The sequence below is a fragment of the Zonotrichia leucophrys genome, chromosome 5 (genome assembly GCF_028769735.1).
Source record: "Zonotrichia leucophrys gambelii isolate GWCS_2022_RI chromosome 5, RI_Zleu_2.0, whole genome shotgun sequence".
Lineage (NCBI taxonomy): Eukaryota > Metazoa > Chordata > Aves > Passeriformes > Passerellidae > Zonotrichia > Zonotrichia leucophrys.
This window is the reverse complement of record NC_088175.1, coordinates 16,724,296-16,750,459: the sequence shown is the minus strand read 5'-3', so window position 1 is coordinate 16,750,459 and position 26,164 is coordinate 16,724,296. Positions and strand designations below refer to the sequence as shown.

At 41.2% G+C, this 26,164-nt stretch overlaps 2 protein-coding genes across 2 annotated transcripts in view; one reads left to right on the top strand and one right to left on the bottom strand.

Annotated features, from left to right (window-relative positions):
- Nucleotides 1–1,065: 1,065 nt before the first annotated feature.
- SNW1 (SNW domain containing 1) lies at nucleotides 1,066–25,990 on the bottom strand. Its single transcript, XM_064715480.1, has 15 exons — nucleotides 25,845–25,990; nucleotides 17,698–17,980; nucleotides 16,527–16,680; nucleotides 13,988–14,149; nucleotides 9,841–9,936; nucleotides 9,644–9,750; nucleotides 8,714–8,818; nucleotides 8,545–8,614; nucleotides 7,694–7,759; nucleotides 6,325–6,441; nucleotides 5,832–5,973; nucleotides 4,024–4,120; nucleotides 3,072–3,189; nucleotides 1,902–2,065; nucleotides 1,066–1,825 (listed from the first exon to the last, which is right to left on the bottom strand). The coding sequence occupies exons 2-15, from the start codon at nucleotides 17,778–17,780 to the stop codon at nucleotides 1,621–1,623; spliced, it is 1,686 nt and encodes a 561-aa protein (XP_064571550.1). The 5' UTR covers nucleotides 17,781–17,980; nucleotides 25,845–25,990; the 3' UTR covers nucleotides 1,066–1,620.
- The window catches only part of ADCK1 (aarF domain containing kinase 1), a 72,819-nt gene continuing 72,626 nt past the window's right edge, over nucleotides 25,972–26,164 (top strand). Inside the window, exon 1 of the mRNA XM_064715481.1 lies at nucleotides 25,972–26,164. The gene's annotated coding sequence lies outside the window, so the exon portion shown is untranslated.

Here is a 26,164-nt window from a genome sequence, read left to right as displayed (position 1 = left end):
AAGAACCTGGCATCTGGTATGTTCCCTGAATAGGGGATTTTCTTACAGACTTACATGTGCTTCAGCTGATAAAACTACTCAGATGGTGTAATAGAGAGCGAAACCATGAGCAGCAGGCAGGCTGGTGTATCACACATAATCAGTTCAAGCCTTTGATTAATTAATAAGAATTCTTCAATATCCTTTTGACATCTAATTTCTTATTTTGAGACTTTAAATGCTAGGAGATAGTAAAAGGAATTGATTATAGACTTCAGTGATGCAGTATTTTGATTGTGGTAAAGTATTTCACTTGCCACGGTTCATATTACTGCCCAAGTCATCACTGTTTGTGGTTACTTCAGTACCTATTCCCAAGAAGATCCAACCTGCAAGTTCCACCTGGTACAAAAATGGGAGCAGAAATTAAGACTCCTTAAACTGTCATTAGATTGGCAGTAGGTTGGTCCTTCATAAATTGTGTTGAAATTGGATGTTATCTGTATGCAATTACCAAATTAGGTACTAGAAATAACATAGTATTTAGTGGCAATTTCCTGGAAATTTTTGCTGCTTTTTGTTCTTGAATCTGTAAGCTTAGCCACATGCATTTAACTGCCTAGGCTTCAAAGACTATACTCTCACAAGAGGTGCATGCTAAGAGGCTTCTTTATAGTGAAATAAAAAGCAGAAAGTAAGCAGTAGTTATTTTCATTTCTTAGAAAATGCAGGCTTCTCTAGATTACATGAGCACTTTTCCCAATTTTTCTAGGCTAGCTTTAGACAGTTACTTTTTATTAATTCCAGTTGAAAGCACAAGCTTTTAAGCTGCACTTTGCAGGTACAACTAGCAATTGCTGTGGATATATATTCAACTTTTGTGTCAGGAAAGCCCTGGCTTGGGGCTTATGAAACTGAATTGGTTATAAATGTAGCATCTGCTTCCTGTATCAATGTTCTGGGTGATCAGAAATGAAAAATAACAAACTTTCTTGCCTAGCTAATTTAATTAATTTCCATTGTTTTCAGCTCGCTCTCAAACAGCAGGTCCGTAGAAGACGCAGTCAAAGAAGGAGTCAGAGTGAGTGAGTGGTGGAAGGAGGCTTTATTTCACTAAATGTAAAGAAACTAAAATAAAGATTACTGAGAAACTATGAATGAGTACTTGTTTTAAAACAGAATCCAGCTGTTTCCCCTCCCTTGTTCAAAAAACTGTATAGCCACACTAAAACACTGAATTATTAACAGCCCAGCATCTGTTACAGCATAAGATGATCATTATATACAGCAGGAAAGCTCTTAACAGATGAAGTCAAAGCTTCAGCTACCTACAAAAACTAAAGCTGTAGGAAGGAGGCTACATTCTTACCCTGAGGTGCTGGGCAGTGGGGAATCAGCAAAGTCAGAACTTGCTAAAGAATAATTAATTCCCTTATGAAATGTTTCAAAGTGGTCTCCATGTCTTCTCTCTCTTCAGGTAGCTGTCCCATGTAGAAGTTAGTGTGTGCATGTATCCACACGGCCAGAGTTGTGAATTGCTGTGATGCAATGCCATCCTCCTGTACACTCAATATTAAAACCCCTTTTGCATGAAGTCCAAGCTTGCAGTCCATTCCCCTACCTCTCAAGGAGCAGAGGCATTCAGTCCTTCCTCCTCTTCTTGCTCTCGTGCTCATGTTCCTTAGGGCGGCTGCTGTCTGATGGCCGTTTAGAGCCACCGTGTTGCTTGGCTTCCTCCAGAAACTTGTCCAAACCAAAAGGATCCTCCTCAAATTGAACTGGTCCGTCTCTGCCCCTGCCTCTGGTGTTACGATCCGAGTTAGAAAACTCTTTGTCAGGAACAAACCTGCAGGAGAAGATGATACTCAGTTGACTATCTTCAAAGTACTAATGAAGAATATTTCTTAAATTTATTTCCTTACCTGTTGGTCTTTATTCGAGCCTCTAGATCATCACCATACATATCCTTATCCAGATTTTTACTTGGCCTGTAGATGTTTTGGGCCATATCCTTGCCACTTCTCCAAGGCTGGTCATAAACATTATAAATTTCATCCTCTCCTCCAGCAAAGCCACTATCCATACCCTGTGAGGAACAGAACAGCACAAGTTCTGTTAAATCGACAAAATGTCAGCTAACTTACTTTATCAACAAAATACATTGATGATGTTACACAGTTACACAAAGATGACATGGTGTGATTTACAATTGATTTCAAATGAGTCCAAGCACTTGATGAGGATGTGGGTGGGTTTGGGTCTGGGATTAAGTCCAGAGAACATCACATTACAGGCCTCAGCCCTACTCTTCCAAATAGCAACAGAAGGATCACAAGCCATCCGCAGTTCGGAATAATGGATCATTTCAGTCTGCCCTGCAAGTGCAGCTGTCTGTAATAGCTAAGTACAGCCATACAGAAATGGGTATTATTCAGAATTTCTGGAAAACATGATTTAAGCTGACTGATCCAAATCACACAGAGGCTTATATAAACTCTGAAAATGTAAGTAGCTGCTTGTTCATTTTTGGTTCATCAGCTTTCCCTCCTTGCCTGCAAGTCTTTCATTGGAGACATGAAGAAGAGTGATTGACAAACTGCAGGTCTATTGAGGGATTTGCTGAAGCCCAATCTATTTTGTCATCTCTGAATAGTATAAAATTCAGGGAAAATAAATGTTGCTGTTAACTCTGTATCTTCAGAAGTATCAACACAAGCAGTAATGGGAATAAAAAGTACTTGGTCCTCTCTGAAAGCAGATTTCCTATTCAGTCAGTACATTTGTACAAGAGAAGAAAATGAGGTCACTGCACCTTGAAGGCAAAATAGTTTTTCTCCCCACTCCCCAGTGGGGAGAAAAATCACAACAAAAACACTTTAATCCAGCTATACATTTAATTTTTTTTGCATAGGCTCTTGATAAAGGAAATCAATAGTTTTCTAAGCAGTTAAGTAAAGAATTTTTTCTGAATGCATCCACAACAACCATGAGAACAGCCTCTCTTTATTATTCTGTCTGTACCCACAAAGGAATGATGAGCATGTTCTCATTGAAAGCTACACAGCTTTCTATGAAAAGAAAAGGTATTTTACCTTGCTCTGGTTGAACAGCCTCTGGTCATATTGGATTTCATTGGATGGCCTGGGGTTTGGTACCCCCAGGGCAATAACTTCACTGATATCTCTGTTCTCATTTCTTTGCAGCTTTGACCTGAATTAAAAAATTGAAAGTTTTATGAGGCCAGTAAACCATACTTGTTGACACACTCAATTGCAACCCAATTCTGTATTCCCCGCTAACAATTTGCCTCAGGAGCCAGATTTTGACTGTTGTTCTTCCTTACTAGGTAACATTTAAAATTTGTCTCCTGGCAAAGGAAACATTTGGAAAAATTATGTTCAGCTGGGCATGACATTTAAATTTGCTTTCCATTATCAGCAATTCACATCAAGCTGACTTGGTCTAAAATGTCATATTTATTTTTTGCAAGAATTAGTGTAGTTATATTCTGGAAAGGCCGAGCAATCCAATTTCAACATACTAGAGATTTTAAGCATCCAGAAACCATTTGCACTCAAAAATCTCAGTGACTTCAGCTAATAACATACTCCAGCCTACCTCCATAAATCTAAGCTTACTTAAAATGAACAGCTTCAGGAAACAAAGCCACTATTGATAACTCTAGTCTCACCAAAATTAGAAGATTCAGGTTTCAATCTTTGCTCTCAACATGTTAATTAATCCTGAACATAAAACATTAAACCTGAAGTCCCACTGAAGAAAAACCCACCCAAAACCAACACAGCACACCCCTCTTTTCCATTCATGTGGAAAATTCTACATTTTGAAGAAAGTACTACAGTATTTTAACACAGTAATGCCTTTTCATATAATGAACAAACTGTGCTTCATACCAGTCACTATCTCCACGAGATACATACAACTCAGGCACTTATATCAAAAATAGGGAAGGCCAGTAATAGGTTCCCTAGTGGGGAAGCCAGTGCCAGTACAGGAATAAACCAGCTTTTTTTTGTGACTCACCTTTTATCAGGGGCTGCCCGGGATAGATTTCTGTCATGCTGCCTCTCTTTGCGCCTGTCATGTCTGATTTCATCTCTTTCTCTAGCTTCTCCATCCTCTGAACAAGTAAAGATTGCTCATTATAGACAAATATTTGAGGTTTGAATTAATTATGCCACAGACATTGGCACAGTATTATTTTACAGAGGAGTAGTGACCCTTAGCACTATTTAAAATGTTCCACTTGAAATAAACTGAACACATGAACACCACGGCTTTCTTATGCCCCAAGCAAGTGACTGTTCTTGGTAAGTCAAAGCAGACATCCTAACAACTGTTCTTCTGTCTTTCAAGAGCTTAGAATAATTGTCTGTCTAGGAATTAATATCCTAAAACATTTTACAGATCATTGTATCATAACTCTAAGCACAAAAGTATCATTGAAACATGCAGGGATTTAAGTGTTTTGAAGAACATTATGTGATGCAACATTATGTGATGCAACCTGACACACTCAGGTTGGAAGAGAGTCTAATTCAAAACCTGCTATCAATGCTGAATTCAAACGAGGTTGGTCAGGGCTTTTTCCCACTCAGGTGAGGAAAACCTGCAAGGATAGACTGACAGATTTCCTAGGCGACCTGTTCCATTGCTGTTTGTCCTCATGATGAAAATCTTTCTCCTGACACACTGCTGAAACCTCCTGCTTCAACTCTTGACCACTGTCTCATTCTTCCCCTGTGCAACTTGGTGAAGCCCTCTGATAATCATTTAGGGATCACTGTGATATGATCTGCTGGGTAACCTTCCCATTATCTGACCCCAATGGCACATCATCTCCTAGCAGAACAAGCCTTATTCTCTCAGCATCTCCTGAACAGGCAGTTACTCAGCTCCATGACCATTCTGATGCCCTTTCACTGAACTGACTCCCATTTATCAATGTCTTTCTTGTACCCGGAGGCCCATAACTGCACAAGGTACTCCAGATGATGTCTAACAGGTCACCACTAAAAGGAAATTACTACTTCCCTTGACTTACTGGTTACACTACTGCAGATGCAGCTTTGTATGCCTTTAGCATTACTGCTAAGGAAATACAAAGCTGCATCTGCACACTGCTGGCTTATATTCAGCATATTGTCCACTACAACTCCTGGGTCCTTTCCAACAAAGTGGCTCCCCAGCTGGCCAGCTCCCAGCCTTTTGGTAAGATGTTACTACATCCCAGCAGCAGGATTTGGCATTATATGACCATATCCCTCCATCTTCTGAAGAGATTGTAACTGCTCTCTGAAGTTCGTCATCTTGATCTTTGAAGTGTAATTTCCATCAGAATGGAAGACTTAGCACAATGGAGACAATTTAGTTGGATTGGCAGTGGGGTTTTTTGGGGCCTACTAGCCAACAAAATTGCAGCTCTGCAAGATCAGTTACAAGATCAGTGCAAGAGCGAGAACATTGCACTGCAATATTACTTTTGATAACTTAAAGATGGTTTCATTCTTCTAGAAAAATCTGCCCTTCATTTGCAATAAGCTTAAAAATATTAGTTTAGAACTGTCCATGAAAGCCATCACTTGCACTGATGCATTATTAACTTCAAAATTCTCAGTGTCCTAAACCTATATACACCAACATACTGATGTGAGGTTCAAACCTGCATCCCACCAAACCAGGAAGTGAATTAACCAATAAAGACATGAACTGATGTCATACTTAGACATTTCACCTGGTATTTAGATATTTCAAGTTCTCAGATTATTACTCCAAACCCACACTTATGAATACTAAAAAAGCCATAGTGTCTTAATGACAAAGAACAGTACCTTTTTCAACATGGGTTTTGATCCCTGCTCTTCTCTCCCTGGCTTTCTGAGCCATTTCTCTGAGCTTTTCCTCATGTTTCTCCTTTTCTTTCTGAGCCATCTTCCTCTCCACCTGGGCACGCATCTCTACCGCCTCCCGAGCCTGCACAAGAGAGACACGGTTAAAAATACAGAAAGCGTAAGCACCTGGGACACGCAGATCTGTCACAGTTAGCCAGTAAACAGGACAGAAATGAAGCCAAAATCAGGAAGCTTAAAGCCCATCAGCCACAGCAGCTAGAGCTGAGACAGAAGACCCATGACTTCCAATAACTGAACCCATGCTGAGCCCATGATTCAGAGATAGTGGGGATAAGGCCTTAAGTCTTACATTAGCAAAGAAGCAGGACAAATCAAAAAGCTAAAGCCTATTCACAGCTGATTTTCTGAAGGAAATTAACATACAAAGATGGTAAAACTATATGGAACAAAACAGTGTGAAGAACTACCTGACCTTTCTGTCAGCAATATAGAGGGCCTCAGCAAGTTTGGCAAAGTTTTCATTAATATGAACGGTCTGCAATCCTCTGCCATCTGCAGCCAGACGCTTATCTAATGGAATGGTGTAACCCTACAGGGGGAACAGAGAGGCAGTTAATCACAGAAACAGTATTTGTAACAACAAGCATTATTATATTCACTGGGTAAGAAAACAAAAGCACATACAAAATTCACAGCCCATCATTATTATGCCTCAATGGATCTCCTTTTCATATGTACTTCAAATTCTTGCCAGGAAATAAATACAAAGCTTCACTCCAATTCCACCCGCCCACCAAATCCCAATCACAGCTTCCCTTCAAGGTTCATCTTAGGACAAAAGACAGTTTTCAAGTGATAAGGTCCACTTTTTGCTTAGTGTTAAGAATTACAGATAATAGCTTCTCCATTCTCTAAGCTGTTTTACAATTTTTTGCTTAAAAATTGTTTTACCTAAACTGTTTACATACCTGTTAAGAGATTAGCTGATTCAAAATGAGAAAGTAAGGGACAAGGCACCAGCAAAAGTAAGACACACTAAACACCAATTTCGTTTTCCAAAGCTAAAACTCAAAATTATTTATAGATTATATTTAAAGATTTTTTTAGTGAGCTCTACAAAATTTTTGCTTTGGTTTTAGCATCTGTAACCTAAAATTTCATCTCCTAATTAGCATCAGTCCCAGTTAGACAGCTGTGTTGGGGTAGAAAAAAAAAGTGACATCCAAACATATAGCTTTTCCTTCCTCCATTTGAAGAGGCTGTCTCAGGACAACAGTTTAGTACATTTCAGAATGATCAGACTAGTTACTGCAGCAAATAAATTCTCCCCTCTCTAGGAACATAAACTTAATAACTGATAAAAATCAAAGGGACAGGACATACCTACTCAAACAAGGAACAAAAATAGCTAGCTGACCAGTGGTAAGAATTAATTAATGAAAGAATGCAACAAGGAAAACTTCCCAGAAATATGGACTGCAATATTAAAAAGAAACATCCTTGGGTCTCTCAGATGGCTTTACTTTGTGACCTTGAGAGATTTTGACTTTGGACTGCACTATTATGGGGATTTTAACTAATATAAATTTTTCCTCTCAAAATGTATAATCTCTGGCATGAAGTAACATATTCACCCTCAGTTCTATACTCTCAATTGGACAACCTTTATATGGCAAACTGAAGAAAAATGAACTGTATCATCATGTGTTTTCCATGCTGGAAGCAGCTGGTTTGCCTAACTCTAGATGTTTAACAGCAGTATTATTCAAGCTTAAATCATTCACTTAAGTTTCCCATCAGGATGTGGAATTAGAAAAATTAATTTATGACAACTTAATTACCTTTGCATTTTTCCAGTTTGAAATGCATGGAGGAATTTTCCACTCTTGCTGCTCCTTCACAGTCATCTGATATAAGAGAATAAGTAAAGTCATCTTCAGATTTATAGTAAAAGGAAATATTGTTTTCTTTCTCAAAGCCAGCTATGAAACTATTGAAATGAGTTAGAGTAGAAAGTTCAGAACTCCACAACAAAACCCCAGCTCCTCTTAGCAGCAGTAAGATTACAAAATCAAGGAATGGTTTGACTGGAATGGACCTTAGAGATCAGCTGGTTCCAAACCCTCTGCCATGGGATTGATTTTTACACTGTATTTTCGCCAGCACTGAATAAAGTCCTGACAGCTCTTCAGCATCCTCTTAAGCTTTCATCACACAGGCTGTAACTCACAGCCAGCTTGTTAACATCCACATATTTAGCAGCTATTCAAGTTGTACCAAACTGATGAACCACCACTACACTCCTCTCTCAGAAGGAGCTAATCCTTAATGACACAAGTCAATGTTATTAAGGATTAGCTTAACAGTGTTGTCTAAAGGCAACATAAGAGTACCAGGCTAAGCCTTGGTCAACTCATTCATGCCATGAACAAATTCAGCAATGCATCCCTGCATAAAATATATGAGACATCTACTCAACCTTTGACAAGATAAATGAAAAGAGAGCTACTTTAAGAACTGTCCAAATGAAAAAAAGAAAACAACAAACAAAAAGACTGCACTGGACACCAAGTTTATCACTTCACATCAGAAGGTCAGTAATGAGAAGGTACACAGAAATGAACTAGATTGAAGAAGAATTTGTGAACCCACCTAAGCATTCAAAAGTGAGAACAGCTATGGCATTTCATACCTTTCTACTTGGAGAGTGCATTACAGGTGCTGGAGGAGATGGTGGTCCTCGTGGAATCTTCTTGTTAATTCTGAGCAATTAAGAAAACAATTACAATTACAGGCAGCATGCTCCACAGAAATACACTTCAGAATCTCCTGTTTGCCCTGAACAAGCCATGAATACTTACTTGAATCTTGGAGGCTCCATAGGGTCCTTCTGCATTTCCACCATCCGAATAACTCTCTGTTTTGCTCCAGAGTTGAATGCAACTCCCTGCTGAGATGGTGTGTACCTGAACAAAACAAAGTGCTCAGCTCTCTGCACACAGCTAGATATTCCTTTCCCACCTCCACTTTCACTCTGTTCACTGCTCTAGCTGTGGTTTCATTTTATCCACAACAGTTTAAGACTACCCCACTATCAATGTCAGCAGCAGGTAACTGCACACATGACACTGCACTGAGTGCAGACTCAGTTACACCAGACAGAATGTAACTTTTCTTCAGGGCTATATTCTCCTGTTTCAGCCTGGACTCTGAAATAGAAGAAAAACAAGTACAGTACACATAGCTTGTCACAATACTCCCTACCTATGTCTGTGAAGCCCTGGTGTGTTCTTACTGTTCATTAAGAACCTCTTCATACCTTTTTTCAGAATTTACTTCAAGCCAAGTGTAACCCTGTCATGAAATTTTTCTGTGTTTGAAACAGAAAATCATAAGTATCAGCCTCCCCATAATTCCATTGCTTCCAACTACTCATTTTCTGTGAAGGAAGAACTTTGTTACATGACTTGTTGTGGGCTCGAAACTTGCAGTAAATACTTTGCTTTCAGGGTAGCATCATTAATAGTGATCCCTGGCAAATCTGTGGTTTTCTGCTAAAACAATAACACCTCCAGAGTGCCATAACTCATGACATGTTAAAGACATATTTCTACACACTTCAAACTGGGTGATCATTAGTGGGTTAATTCAAAATACAGAAGCCAGTTTCATATTCCTTACAGAAGAATAGAATTCAAGAGGAATTTCTGCTCTCAGAAATTCAACAAATATGCCAATTTTAATCCACTTTGTATATCACACCATCCTACAGCAACACCAGCACTACATACCGAATGTACTGTGCAGGAGCTAGCTTGTCAGCAGCTCGAACTGGCATGGCTGCTGCAACTTTTTGGGAGACTGATTTCTCCAAGGCTGCTCTTGTCTTCTCTGTTATCTGAAGAAAAAAAACCACAGTGTTCATCTCATCCCATTACAAGACATAAAGCATACTCCTGCTAACTAGGCACATCAGTGCATACAATACCTCTCTAATTGCCTCCTCATCTGGTCTCTGCAGTTCAGGATCATCCACATTCATGACCTCTTTTGGCACAAGATCTGTGTACTTGCTGTAAATGACCTGGAAGACATCAGATTCTACTAGTGCTGGTGAACAGGAATAAATGTACATATATCAAAGGAAATGCTTTGGGCTTAGGCTACACTCTGTGTAATTAAAATGAATATACAGCTATAAATGCATTAGGATTACATATTGTTCAATTAGAAGACCTGTTTACATGTATACTCTGGACCCCATTTTACAGATGGAGCAATTGAAGAAACAAAGCAATCTGATAAATATAATTGTATAAAAGTTGCTCTCAGAACTGGCATTAGACAGCAGTTTCCTGCTTCCCATTCCTAGTATTTTCCTTTTTTAAGGATCCCAAACTGATAAAATCCTGCATGTTTTTACTTCTGTTTTCAAGGATAACTCAAGAATTTGATACAAGTATTTTCCACAATCTGTATTTTTTCATTTCATTATGTTTACTGTTTTCTTGAAAAAATAAAATACTTGAGAAATCTGGTCTTGACACTTTCCCTTATACAGGTACTTGAGTTTTCACACAACCTGCAGCTAGCTCCTGGCAGCTCCAGAGTCCCAATTTTAAACACAGGGAAAGAACACTATTAGATGGCCTCAGGGAAAAATGTATTGTATTACATTAATGCTTCAGATGTATCCAATAAAATGGGAAGTTTTAGCTCAAAGGGTTAAAAGTCAGGAACTATTATCTCAAGTTTATTATACAGTACATGTCCAACTACAAAATTAACCTTTAGCCTCAGCATTAATTAACCACATGACAGCCATGTTCTACTTCTCAGGCTTCACTCCTAAAATTTAATCATTTGAATTAATATCAATAATATTCTAGCTTCTCAGATCCTGAATGAAGGACATTTGAAGAGAAATGTTCCTCTAAGGTAATTAATTTGTAAGTCCAAGTGTCTTGCTGAAGAAGAATATGAAAAACAAAGTATGCTGAAGAGCATCCCAAAAGACAAAAAAAAAGAAAATGAAAAAAGCTACTCCTTGTGGTGGTCCAAGAGTGACCTAAAAACTATTTGACACTGAGGTACAAATGATCTATGTGAACTATTTAAACTCTGAAGTATTGTATGGACATGGCAAGAAGCTTTATTATGGAAGAAATATATAACATAGATTAAACTATTCTGAAAATACAAATATTTCTGTTGCCACCAAAAACTTCATACACTTGCATGTTTTAATTGTAGTCTTTTTCTGAAGTGATAAAAACAGGTAGATAATGAATTTACATTTAGTTTTGTTGTTCTTCTAGACATTTATCTTGTTCTATGAATTATGTTGAGATATTTCATTCATCTAAGCTAAAGAAGAGACTGAGATTGTTTGATATTGTACTGTGCCCATCCACTACCATTTTTCAATTTACAAAATTTGAAAGGAAGCATGAGCCTGAGCAATCACTCTGATTGCTACTGAAAAGCAAAATCTCCTTCTAGGCAGAAAGAAAAATCTCAAGTTTTGCCACAATTACATGATTCCCTGGCTGGGGCAGCCTTAACAGGCAGCAATTAGAAATCTGCATGCCACTACAGTCAGAAAGAGAATAATTTTACCTAACAGCTAAGATACTGTACCACATGGCAGGGTTTAGACATCAATCACATTCAGAGTCTCACTTGACAGATGCAAATGTCTTGATTTGCTACACAGAAATCCTCAACATATTTTGTTCTATATATCTCAACCAGCCCTGTACAGTGCTCATCAATCCCATATATGTAAATCAAGAATTTACTATCAAGCAATGCAGCATGAATGCCTTCCTTGTCAAAGAATGGTTTCTCCATATGAAGTACATAAAATTTAAGAAGTCATGAAGATTACCTGGTTGTAAGCCTGGTACACACACCAAAAAACAAACTGGTAACAAACTCTCAAACCAAGCTCTACCACAAAGGCAAATAAGTTGCAAGTAAGTAACACTTTTGATTTTTTGAGTTACATTCATTTTCTCTTGACCTGTCCCATACCTGTGACAGGACCTCCTTCACCAATGGAACTACTCTCTTGTAAATGTTTTGATTAAGTTTACAACCTTGGGAATAAAACCTGTAAATAAGCTTCATGATTTTTTTTTTCCTTTAACAAATAAGCCACAGCCTTAGGCCATGAAGAAGAAATCGAACTAGAGCATATAAAATTATTCTTGCTGGAAAAAAGTAAGAGACTTAACAGTTCCATTCCTTGATTTCCATACTCTTTCTTCTATCTTCATAAAAACACAGGATGCAATTATATGTTCTTACTTTCCTAATAAAGGAACAGCTCCAGTCTCATCACAATATGTCACTATTAATGCATTATTTCAGCCTGGCTTTTAGCAATGTAAGTATAGAAAGTATTGAAAGAATTGACAGCAGCACAAGAACCAACCACACAGCCAGGCTAGAAATCCTTAACTCAGACAAGCAGATGGAACTCCATCCACAGATCCATAAGGTCATGCAGGGGCCTGTCAATGTTATCCAGCATTTTGTGTCTAGCAGACTTTCTGCCAACCTCAAACAGGAAGATTGTCAGACTATCCCATTGATGTCAGTATTTTTCAAGGAAAACACTCTGAAGCCACTATTTTTAAAATACATAAGGGAACAGATGCAAGGGAGATGAAGCACTGCCATAGCAGAAACTGCTGACAAGTCATCTCGAGATAGGGGTGATGGAACTGCTGCCTCTACACAGAAGGCAGAATACTAAATTCAACTTCAAAAAATCCATAAGCTGCAGCAAGAACAAAATTTGCTTTCTAACTCAGACCAAACAAGTAGCTCCTAGAATAGGTTCATAAACTTCATCTCATTTCTGGCAGGCTGCTAAGTATCTGTTTCTTTTAGCCCTAAGTATTAAAATTGAAGAAATATTGAATTATGGCTGCAGCTCTCTGGAAAATGAAACTTCTGCATCTAATCCTACTGACACTGTACCATCAGAAGCTCTTAAGAGAAAATATTCCATATTATTCAACTCAACAGAGATCACTGAAGAACCACTCCCTATGACATATCTGGCAATACTTTCTCCTGCAAAGCAAATCAAAACAAGCAATAGTAGTTCTGCTGCTTCCAGTGAAATTGTTTCAAATAGCTGTTGCAGCACAGAAAGTCAATTTTATCCTGAGCTACATCAAAAGCAGCATGGCCAGCAGATTGAGGGAGGTGATTCTGCCCCTCTGCTTTGCTCTGGTGAGACCTGAGCTGGTGTGATGCATCCAGTTCTGAGGCCCCCAGCACAACGACAACCTTGACCTGCTGGAATGAGTCCAGATGAGGCCACAAGTTGACCACAGTCTGAACACTGTTCAGACTTTCTTTACAGAAGATGTCTGCTGGCAGAAGCAGCTGGTCACACACTTCATCAGGCCTCAGCAGTTTTCCAGCCCCCAACACCTGCTTTAGAGAATTAAAGTCCACAGAGCCCACTTGGAAAGGCAGCTGTAAATACTCCTTAAAGTAAACTTTGAGACCCAAGTACTTGATCTCCTCAAAACTATTTAGGACCTCAAGTGTCACCTCTTGGTTTTAGAAAGGTCCTGGACACAGGAAGCTGAAGTTTCCCCTAAAAAACTCTGTAAGAATCTTGCCATCTCTGAATTCAGCACTAAAGTTTTGTAGTATAAGCACTGGCAATACTTTCTGCTGCAACTAAATAACAATAGCAAGAACAGAGCACCAAAATCACTAAAACCAACCAGAAGTGTTAAATGTTGGATCAGTAAAACACAAGGTGCAGTATTCTGAAGGCTGACCTGTGTTTTCTGTCCATCTTTTGCCCCTCTCTCTACATGCTAAAATGAGGCTGCAGAACTGTTTTCAGTTTCTTGCCTTCACTGGAAAATGAAAACTGCTAAGCCATCAAGTAAATTCTGTGTAGAGATTTTCCCCATTTTTGCCTTATCTTTTAATTATCTTACAGAGAAGATCACAATTTCTGTCTGACATTATTTTAATTCTGAAATAAGAGGACACAATCCATGTGGCTAATGCCAGACCAATGAGTTCAAGGATATGCAATGTGTACATACAACTTTTCCAAGCACATACACCAGCTGACATACTGGAAGAAATGTTACCTTGTCCTTTGACTGGCCTTGTCGAGCGATTGCATCGTATTTTATCTTTCCTTCTGCATCCACCTGAACAGCCAAAGCATTGGACATCTTCTTCTTTCGGCCCATATCCAATGGATACTGGGCCACGTGAATTTCTGGGAAAGCACCCCCATCTCCAAAATCCTACAGAAAAAAAAATAGTGAATGTCCAAAAGACAAAAAAATGCAAAATAGAATGGAAACGCAGATTGATTTCAACAACAAATAACTTGGCAAGAATGTTCCAATAACATTATTCTTTCACTGGTAAGAAAGCAATTAATGAGAGAACTCACAGTTATTAAAAGACACTGAAATGGAGAGATATCTTGCAGTAATTATTTTCAAAGTAGGAACAGATAGATATTACTGACTAGAATGTGCAGGCAATACTATGCTACAGACAATACAAAATTAAGTATTTAATTCTCATGTCAGTTATTAATTAGAACTTCAAAAACTGACCTTCTGAAATGAAGCAACTGTGGATACTAAAATTACAAGAGCAGCATTTTTATGAAGACTTCTACTGGTTATTTGTTGCTTTTCATACCATAATGAAGAAGATAAAAAATTCCATTATTTTCAAAGCCTGTAGCTCATAGCTTTACAGTGCTACATGTGTCAAACATTCCTTTACTTTGATGTGTAAACACACTGAAAATTGGGCCAGCACCCAACAGCCCAATATTCTTATGATTTATTCCTCCCTCCTACAATGTAGTGGTGTAAAAGCATTTAATAAACAAAATAAAAAGCATTTAATAAACCAAAGGCTTCTTAAAGCAGATCATCCTGGCTCAGTAGCACAGAGGATGCAGTGGTACCATTCATAAACAACTTCAGGTTAGTTTCAAATGCAACACCTTGGAGGAAGCATTTGCTTAAAGCAGCATGAGCATCTATCCCTTTCTCTGTGGCAATGGCATGGCTTATGTGGAGTCTGGTAACAAAACAGATCAAGAAATAAGAATGGGTGTCTTGAGCAGATCAATCTCCCTCCATGCTCACCATGTGACCAAGCAGTTACCACCACTGTGACAGAGTGGACTGAGACTGGAAATGACCAAGCAGAACACTTCCAAACAAGGACAGTGTGCTTATCCCATCTGCAAATGCTCCCTGAAACACAGTTCCCGTTATCTGAAGTTTCCACTGCTTGTCCCACATTCAACAATTAGTTGTTAAGGTATTAGCCAGAACCAAATTCAGTCATTCTTCAATTTTTAATTTTTCTTTTTGGTAACTCTTAATGTCACAAGAACAGGTTTTGTATTTTCCAGCAATGACAGTTCAGGGTCACTGGACAAAGGTTATGCTTTGAAAGCATTTACTGCAATTTGCACTTGTTTAGGAAGCAGAAAGGAGCCCATAACAGGCTTTTTGGGATGTGTATTAATTTGTGGTCAAGGAGTGCTGGAAAGTCTTTGCAAACCTTCAGCACCTGGCTTCTTAAAAATTTCTTTATTAACATTAAGAAAGAATGAGCACTAATACATTAACTTTAATACTCAATGGTGTAGGAAGGTAAACCTACACTGGGTATAATTAAAGTGTAATTTTTGATATCATACATATGCAGCATATGACTAAATGCTGAACCCACATAAGAATGTTTCCTTTCAATGAACCACTGGAACTTCCACTTGAAGTACCTGGATCACCACAGAACAGTGTTGGACTTACAAAAATGGCACTGAACATAAATGAGGGCAATGCTGTTACAAGCTGATGAAATTATGGTATTTGGAAACAATGTAGGATCATACATGAATTACTGCAGTAAAACCTCAACAGCATGCTTGTTCCAAGAGCACTGGCTTGTGACTCATCAGAACAGGTCTCAGAAGTCACTGTCAAGGATCACTTCAAACTGCAAGGTTTTTCTGGCTTACTGTGAGACACTGTACTAACACAGTTCTGTCATCAGATCACATCTGTATTTTCTTTCTACCTTTAGCAGTTCCAGTTTAGATTACATTAAACTGGTAAGGATTAGAACACATAACATTGTCCAAAACTCTCTAGTCAGTAACATACTTAAACAACAAATATTTGACTAATTTTTAAGTTTCCTTCCAACTGTAATAATTTTGTCCCCCAATAGCAGCTATCTTTTTGAACAGAACACATGAATGTTCTCTGACACTCACACACATTCACTTAGTTCAGCTATAATCCAGACTGTGCATTTAAAACACTAACAGAGGAACAATGTGGGTGTCTTTCCCAGGGGAGCCTTGTGTTCACAGACTGTAAACCCCAAGGACCACAGACATATTTCCACATTGCAACACAACAATCTCTGAACAGAAGCAGACATAGAACATCCTGTTTACCATCAAATGTTTTAAGGAATCTGGTGGATTAGAACCTCTCCCAACACAAGAATATATCAAGCAGTCTGGATCATGTACACTGTAAGGCTTTGCACAATTCAAGGTGATCAGAGTTAATTTCTACTACAGAATTTTTTCCCCTTTAGCAGACACATTACTACTGTATCAATTCAAATATTTACCTCCAGCACTCGTGGTATCCATCCTTTCCGGTAACCATACGGGGGAGGCTCCCTTCTGGATGAGACCAGAGCAGCCTGCCTGGATCTCTGAGCTCTTGCTCTTTCTTCTAGTTCTAGCTGATCTTGGGATAGCTGGGTTGGAGCTGGCAAAAAACTGGACATCCATGGACAGCAACCAAAAGAGAATGAAATAAAAAGTTCATTCCGGTAACTTGACTCATGGACACTCAACTATGCTCGAGTCAACTCCTTGCTAAGTTAATACTTTCTCAACAATCACTCTCTATGGATTAAGAAACAATTTATGAAACTTAAGCATCGCACTCATAAATGTGAGAGCAGCTTCTGAGATTTAGTAACTTCTGAGATTAGTTGCAATGTGTGCTTTCTCAGCATTCTAAAAGATTCCTACAAAAACAAAAGCTAAATTCACACACACTCACATCTTTCTTGAACGAAAGAGTGGCAATGCCTGTTTTCCAACAGGAATGTCACATATCACTGGTATTCCTTACACCACCATGAATAAGAACGAAATATGATGTTCCTATGGCTCTAGCCCCAACGATTCGCTCTTTCCTCCTCTCAAGGCAAACACCCACAGGCAGATCTGACAATGACCTCCCCTCTCAACGCCTGGCACCCCCTGCCAAGGGCAAGTCGAACCCCAATTTCTTCACTCCCCCTTTTTCAACTCTTCTTGTCTACAGAGCCCTTTTGTGAATTTACTAAGAAAGCATCCAGAGAAACTCGGGATTCCGGGGCAGGCACCGGAACTGCACTCCCATGCCCCGCTAGAGACACTACAACTCGTAACAAAGACCGCTCGCCCTCTCTGACGGTGAGGAAACCTCGACCAAAGCCCACGGACCCAAGCGAGGCGGAGGAGCTCCTTCCACCCGCAGTGAACACAGAAACGAAGCAGAGCCATGAGCAGGGGCCAAACACCCGCTCCCGCCAGGGCTCCCCAGGCCCCACCGGGCCTCGCCGCACTCTCTGCGGCCGCGGCCCGGCCGCCGGGCCCACTGACCAGGAGAGGCCGCGGCCCCTCAGCGCACTCCCTAACCGCGGCCGCTCCCGTCGGCAGAGCCCCGCAGCGCGGCGGGGAATCGCCGGGCTGGCCAGGAGCGTCGTATCACCCTCACGGCCCGGGTGGGCCCGCCCGACCCACCTGGTGAGCGCCATCTTGACCGCGTAGGCTGTCGGCTCCGCAGCGGGCCGCCGAGGAGGGGGAAGGCGGCGACACCTGCACATGCGCAGCAGCCCCAATGTGCCCTGGGAGTTGTAGTCTCCATAGGTCCCTCACCGCCCCGCGGCGCACGCGGTAGGCCGCAAGGCGTCATGGGAGGTGTAGTTTTACAATATCCCGGATTTTTTCTTCAGCCATCCTATTCCGCTCCCCCGCACTATTCACACAGTGTCCAACAAGTTCAGTAACTTCACAGTTCATCCAGCTGAGTATGTCCAAGTAAAAAGCAGAAAATGTAGAACAAATGGATCGAAATAAAATTTATTTTGATACCTGCTGCTTAGAAATCGTTGAACAGGGACATGGGAGTGAAGGGAAGAAAAGAGACCCAAAGTGGTGCAAAAATATTGCTTTAAAGTAGAAAAACATCTGCATTAAAAAGGAGTTGTGCTGTCTATGTTGAACTGACATTCATATGTTACATAGTAGTTCTTTAAATCAAATCAAGACATGCACTCTTTAGAGTACAATTTAAATTTGGAATGTGGAAAAATACTTCTCAGGGAGTTGTAATACATGGAGCTTTACATAGGAAAACCACTATTTGAGTTAAAGTGGCAATATATAGCACCATATATGACCAGAGAAGGTTATTAATGAATAGTTGCTTTTGTTACATCACATCTAGGGAATCAAAGGTAGAAGAGTCTCACTGAGCCAGGCACCGTTCATCTAGAGAGAAATAGAGAAGACAGAGAAGAAAAGGGTAGAATGACTAAAGAAACAAACATGGCCTATCAGAGATTAAAAAAATCATCCCATAAGAGGTAGGAATACAATACAGCAGAGTAACTGTCTTGCAGTCCTCTAGTCATTTTGTCTGCCTTACCATCTCCTAATCTGAAGGGTGAACTACTCCTTCAGGCTAAATTAATCTGCTACAACTTCTAGGACTGGGGAGATTTGGAGGAATGTAAGGGCAATCCTGTGCAGTGTCTCTATGCCTGAACTCATCATCTCCAGTGGGAATCAGCTTTTGGTCTAACATTGTGATGACAGCAGCTCTGTCACCACCTCCATGAATGACTTCCCCTTCTCTCTGAGATAGCTGGTGTCTTGTGAGCAATTCATGCGAAGATAAAGATACAAGACTTTGTCCCACCGTTTATCAATTATTTTCCTAAGCAAAACTCATCTGTCATCCCTTCTACCCAATTCTGTCACTCATTTAGTAACAGCATTGTTGTTGTCATATCTGGCAATATTGCCACTTGATTCAGGAGCCTTCTTTCCCCCTTAGAAGTTGCCAAGGCTTCTGTGCTCAGCTGTTATACCAGTCTCAGTGAAAAATTTGTTTTATCCCTCCTACTTTGACATTTCTCCTTCTTTCTTTGCTGTGGAGTATTGTTTAATGTTGTATGGGGGGAATGCATCACCACACCATTACCTCTATCTTCTGCTTATGATGATGTTTTGATTAAAGAATTAGCACTGTGCAACACTTGAAGAGGTGTGCCACTGGGGTTGGGAAGTGGCTGACATTTCCAAGTACAAAAGAATCATCAACAGTGGATCAATGCTGCTTAAAGTATTTCTGAGGAAGTTACAGAGGAAGGCACACACTATGATTTATGCTAGTCACCATTTTCATCAGCCTGCTATCATTATGAAATTGCTATTCATAAAGTCTGTATGTTTCAAAAGGAGTGGCAAAAGGATCAGGGATACTGGGAGGAGAGTCCTACAGTGTGAGCTAGACGACTTGGTAAGTAGAACCCCTTTAAATGAGCTGTGTTCCAGCATCACATTGTGCAAACATGATCTGTAAGTAAGAAATGGGGGGTTAAGTACAGGCTGTGCTGGGAACCAGTGACTTTGAAAAGGACCCATGAGGGTTATGAGAGCAAGCAGCTTAGAACAAATTTCTTGTGCTAGGAAGTAACACAAAGTCTCATGCAGGCCATGGATGTAGAAGTAGGGATATGGTGAACTCTAGAGGAACTCTGGTTCAGGTCTTCAAGTTTCTAAAACAGTTCTGGAAGGTAGAAGAGGTTTCAAAGACTACAAAGGTATTATAAGGCTACCATTAATTGGAAGTGTAGGGGAAATACAATAAGTAAATTTGTTTTGTGGTGAAATTTAAGAGGTTAATGTTACTGTTGCCAGATTAGAATGTGATTAACTCCATTTATCTGCTCTTTGACAATTAGATTGCAAGGAAAAATTACCTGAGTGAGCAAATGAAAACATTTAGTATATTTTGTTGATTACAAAAAATTGAGAGGAGATTTGACCATCTTGTATATGTACCTGTACAAATTAGAAATGCAAGATATTAAGCCACTCCTTAATCTCCTAGAGGAAGGCAAAACCGTAACCAGTGACTGGAAGTGGAAATTAGGGAAATTCAAATGAGAAATTAGGTTGAAATATTTAACAATGAGAGTGTTTAACCTTTGAAAAACTGTGGGAGGTGCTCACTTTTCTATCCCTTATTATCTTCTAATCAAAGCTGAAATCCTCTGGGAAGAGACAGTTTCATTATTACCAGATCTGCTTTGGGCAAGCCTGAGCAAACCAGGGCCCACACAGGAACAGTCAGAAGTGGTCACAGCATCAAACCTGACCGAGTTCAAGAAGCATCAGGACAATGCTCTCAGGTGCATGGTGTGACTGCTGGGGTGTCCTGTGCAGGTCCAGGTGTTTGACTCAAGGATCCCAGTGTGTCCCTTCCAACTTAGCTTATTCTGTGCTTCCCACAAAAGAAACAGTAGGCAAGGAATGGTTCTGAGAATCTGAGACGTATTTTCCTCAAATATAAATCTCTCTCTAATACAAAAAGGATTAATTCCTTTCTGTTTTTATCAGTATATTTTGGACAATATCTTTCTGGACAATAATGATAACATATGATATGATATGCACTTCTATTCACAAAATGATTGTGCCAAAATGATCCTTGGTATGGCGAGTAAGGATTCAGGCTCTTTGGCGGTTTTGGCATGGCTGGGAGCAGGGACATTTTCAGTTTGATGAGAATATCACAGCTGGTTTTAAGAACGTATTTCTGATGCATTCTAAGAAGTTTTTCAGGGTAGGTTTAGGCTGTTAAATCCTCTGTACCTTTTTTATCTACTTCAGCACTTTTCACATTTGCAAATCCAGAATTAAATGGTTCACGAAATATCTTGTAACAAATAAAGATGATGACACAAAGTAATGGAATAAGCAATTGTTAATATCAGATACCTGTATGCGTACCAGTTGATGCACATAGTTGGATAAAAATTATCAAAATAAACAACTCTTCTTAACTCAAGGGATAAATTATGGACAGGTAAGGTGCTAAACAGTGAAAGAGAAGAGATTTAACTTGATGGAAAGGTTCAACCACATCAGCAATCCCTGTACTTCACATTCCCTTAGGCGTTACAGGCAGCACACAGAAGGAATAATTATAGCTGGGGGAAGCAGATCACAAGGTTTATTACTGCTTTTGTAAAAAAATCTTTACATTCTTCAAGCCATGTCTCTGTTCTCTGGAACAACTGAAATGAAGGCTGGTTTAATTTCTGTTATTTGTTGCATATTGTAGAAAAATAAACTTTCTCAGGCAAAAATGTTCTCATGTACTTCTGTAAAACCCACAGACTCTGGGGGTGTTTTGCAAAGGTCTTGGAAGCATTCCACTTCCAGGTGATAAGATAATTTCACACAGGACATGTTGGCCCACTGACATTTCCCAGCAACCTAAAGAAGAAGTGGAGTGCCCTTTAGGCACCAAAAACTTTAGCAAATAAAGTAAGGGGAATTTTTTTTGCCAACAGAAATTATGACAGAGAGGTATGGGGGTGGCATGCAATTGCCTAAACTGATACCACACAACAAGGTTGAGCAAAGGCCTTGAAGGAACAAAATACTGGTAGAAGTGGATTTTGCTGCTCGTGTAAAGCCCTGCTCTCCAAGGAGCACATCAGTTCCCATCGTCACATTCAGACTTTGGTGACTACTGAGTCACAGGGACTGAATGACCCTGGGCAATGTTTTTGTGGAGACATGTTTTTTCCAAATATTGGCTCTGTACAGTATGATTGGTAAGAAGATGCTATTTTAAAATTGTATGGCTTCCAGAGTCAGCTCTGAAGCTTCTATAGCTGATATAAAGGCAAAACCAGTCAATATGCATTTAAGTTGGACCAAGAATGGGAAAAAAATAATCATAAGATCACCTGCTTTCGGGGACTATTTGTTCTCTTTTCCTATGCCTTCTCCCCATATATGAGGAACATCTAGTATAAGTGAGCCTTTGCAGATATCTTGTCATGTTCCTCATCAAAGTGAAGCTGAAAAAGACATCGATTCTCAATTGGGAGGGCTGATTCTGACCTTCTGTCCTCTCTTCAGGCAGTGGGGCTGCTCTTGCTGCTCGGGACAGAGAGGCTGAGCCTTGGGGTTTGCATCTGCATTGCATGAGATTCACACCTGGGATGCAAATGTCTTCAACAGGAATGAAAAGGAAATGCTTTTCATAGTTTGTCTTTCACAGCAATTTGGGGTAATCTGAGATTTAATTTATTCACCAGTTGAAAAGGGAAGGGAAATCAAGCCAGCATCTTTCTTTCAAGCCAAGGTTTTTCTTGCATAGCCCCGTGCAGGCGCACACAAAAGAGCTCTGATCACTCTAACTAGGTGCTTGTTCTAATTATAGAAAGATTTAGCGTTGGTTACATAATTGCCCACTGCACATCAGCACAAGGCATTGTTATGCTACAAAAACCTCTTTTTTATTCCCCTCTCTGCAGCAGACCCAGCTCAGCCTGTTTAACAGAAAGCTGCAAGGAACAAAATAATTCTGAAGAAACCTCCCATAGCTTTCAAGGAGTGGCCAGCAAAAACCAGATGCTGACCTGCTCCCTGTGCTGGGAGCACTGCCAGCATGTGGGATCTAGCCATCAAAGCAGAGGATTGATACCCAGGGCAGCAGTCTTTTAAGCATCCTGGGTAGAAGCAGTGGGCTGTGGCCAGGAATCAGTGCTTGTGCTGAGGTTAGAGTTGCTATTTTTGATTTTTATATGCAGTAGCACAGTAGCTTTAAATGGACACCCCACTATTATGCTCACTATCAGCCTGAGCCATGTGAATTTGCAAACACAAAAATCTATTGCAAAACTTACATATGCTTTAGCAGACAAAAGAACAGTAGAGCTTTTCCCTGTATTTTTAAGCTTTTTAAATTATGTGATTCGGAGTTGTTACTTCATGTTCAATCTGCATTTACTTCTCTCCTTTTCTCAGCAGTCCATCAGGTACACATCTCCCTGACTTTTTAATTTCTTCCTCTTTTCCCTCCAAACTGTGAAGTCTCCTTCCAAAAAATAGCTTTTCCTACATAATTTGTAATCATCCAAGACTAAGCTGTGATGCATCACTGCCGCCCATCAGTTCAAAAGCTCCCATCTGTCCTAGAAGGGAAAGAAACTTATGGGATTGCAGCCAGTTTAGCCATCATATGGCTGATGCAGCAACTGGCCATGTGGGCCCTATATCCTCAGCGTGCTAGCAGGGTAATCACCCTTATCTCTGCCCTTCATCATTTGTAGCTGCTTTGTTTCTTAGAGATGATATTTAGCAGCAAGCCCTTACTGTGCAGGCACTGACATTAAGGTCTGCAGCAGGGTACAAGAGAGGAAAAGAGAAATGAAGTGAAGCTGGATGGAAACAAAAGGGTACTGTGGCACCTTGACTCCGTCTGGATGGCATGTGTCAACCAATGCTGCTCTGGCACTCCCCTCCTCAGCTGGACAGGGACAGACAGCAACAAAAGCTTCATGGGTTGAGATACAGACAGGGAGAGATCACTCACTAATTACTGTCAGGGGCAAAACATGGGGACTGGGGAAAATGAAATGACTTGATTTTTAGTTTCTTACCAATCAGATCAGAGTAGGATAGTGAGAAATAACACCAAATTTTAAAAAACACCATTCCCAACTCTCCCTTCTTCACTCCCAAATTTCTCTATTTCCTCTCCACCAGAAGAGCAGGGTGCCAGGGAATGGGGGGGTGTAGTCAGTTCATCACACACAAATGTATGTTGCTGCTCCTTCTATCACAGGGGTGGAACACCTCACACTACACCCCTGCTCTGTTGTGGGGTCCCTCTCTTGGAGAATTCTCCACATCCTGTGAGTTCTTCCCATGACCTCCAGTTCCCCATTAACTTCTCCAGCACTGCCCCTCCACAGGGTCACAAGCCCTGCTAGCAAATCTGCTCCAGGGTGGGCTCCTCTTTTCAGAGATCCACAGGTCCTGTCAGGAACTGCTCTAGGGGGTCACAGGGTCTCAGCCTCCTTTGGGCATCCACTTGCCTCAGTGAGGGTTCCTCCCCACACTGCAGGTGGACATCTGATACACCACAGCCCTCCATGGCCTGCAGGGGCACAGCTGCCTCATCATGGTCCTTACCACAGGCTGCAGGGGAATCCCAGCTCTGGCTCCTGGAGTATTATGACCCTGAGATTAGCTCAGCTGGTTAAAGAATAGTGTTAACAATACCAAGGTTGTGGGATTGATCCCAAGGTGGGCCATTCACCCAAGTTAGATTTGATGTTCCTTTTGGGTGCCTTAGGATATTCTGTGATCTGAAAATAGCCACCTTCTGCCTCTTCTCCCCTGACCTTAGTGTCTGCAAGAGCTGTTTCTCTCACATATTTCCACTCCTTTCTTCTCAGACTGCAATTACTTCTACACAATAACTTTTTTTCTCTTCTTAACAATGCTATTGCAGAGGTGCTGCCGCTGACAGGCTTGGCCTTGAGCCATCTGGTGCTGGCCCTGTCAGACATGGAGGATGCTTCTTTTCACAAAAGCCACCCTGGAGCATCCTCCACCCCCACAACAAAACCTTGCCACACAATCCAATACAGGTACCCATCACATGTTCCCAATATTATCTTTATCTTTTAGAAAAATACTTAACACACCACTGTCCCACAGCCAGGGAGAAGGGAGTTTTAAAACACCTTAACAGCACTTTTCCACAGGGGTGGAAAACCTATTCATCCAGGAAGAGAGACTTGTCATCAGGATGTTTTCTTGAAGGCAATGCCATGGTCTCCTGAGCTAGTAGATGGGGACAGGGAGCAGAATAGCCCCCCTGTAACCCAGGAGGAAGCAGTTAGTGACCTGCTGAGCCACTTAGATGCTCACAAGTCTATGGGACCAGATGGGATCCATCCTAGAGTGATGAGGGAGTTGGCAGATGAGCTTGCCAAGCCGCTCTCCATCACTTACCATCAGTCCTGGCTCCCTGGGGAGGTCCCAGATAACTCAAGGTTACCCAATGTTAACCCATCCATAAGAAGGGCCAGAGGATCTGGGAAACTACAGGCCTTGTCAGTCTGACCTCACTGCCAGGCAAGTTTATGGAACAGATCATCTTGAGTAAAACCACACTTCACCTACAGGATGCCCAAGCAATCAGACCCAGCCAGCAGGCATTTTGAAGGGGCAGGCCTTGCCTGACCAACCTTATTTCCCTTTAGGAGCAGGGGACCTGCCTGGTATCTGAGGGAGAAGCTGTGGATGTTGTCAGCCCTGACTAGTGAAGGCTCTGGAGCACGTGTCCCATGAGGAGTGGCTGAGGGAGCTGGGGGTGTTTAGCCTGCAGAGGAGGAGGCTCAGGGCAGACCTTGCCACTCTCTATGGCTACCTGAAAGGAGGGTGCAGCCAGGTGAGGGGTGGCACCTTCTCCCAGGCAGCCAGCAATAGCACAAGACACAGGCTGTGGAAGAGGAGGTTTAGGCTGGACATTAGGAAGAAGTTCTTCCACTGAAAGAGTGATTAAATAATGGAATGGGCTGCCCGGGGAGGTAGTGGAGTCACTGTCCCGGGAGGTGTTTCAGAAAAAATTGTATGTGGCACTTAGTGCCATGGCATAATTGACAAAGTAGTGTTCGGTCATAGATAGGACTCAATGATCTTAAAGGTCATTTCCAACCTAGTTGATTCTGCCAAATAGAATGTGAAATTTAATTTAAGTGTGAAATTTAATTTAAGTGTGGAATTTTTTTTAGAGTGCAGAGCATAGGTTTTCTGGGAACGTCACTGACAAACTGAGATTGCATTACCTTGCAGTTACCGAAGAGGAGCAGGTGTCAATCCAGCAATCCTGCAATCCGGGGTGCGAGCTGCGCACTTCCGCGCAGCAAGGGCGGAGGCGTCAGCGCAGCGGGGACCCCATCGAAGCGCAGCTCTTCCCCCGCCGGTCCCCCGTGGGCTCGCCCAAGGGCCGCCCCTTGCAGTCCCATCGCGCCCCCGCCCCTCCGAGCTGCCGCCAAGCGAGACTACGTTTCCCGGCGTGCCGCGCGGGCCAGGGCCGTACCGTGTGCGAGGTGCAGGGGGGAGCGGCGTGGGGCGCGCGCGAGTTGAAGTGCCGGCGAGGCGGTCG

Excerpts from the sequence above, each read along its gene's own strand:
- SNW1 (XM_064715480.1), bottom strand. The coding sequence starts at position 17,780 with ATGTGCAGGTGTCGCCGCCTTCCCCCTCCTCGGCGGCCCGCTGCGGAG. Across the intron at positions 14,150-16,526 it reads GGATACCACGAGTGCTGGAG|GATTTTGGAGATGGGGGTGC; the intron begins GTAAATATTTGA and ends TTTTTTCTGTAG. Across the intron at positions 1,826-1,901 it reads GCTCGAATAAAGACCAACAG|GTTTGTTCCTGACAAAGAGT; the intron begins GTAAGGAAATAA and ends CTTCTCCTGCAG.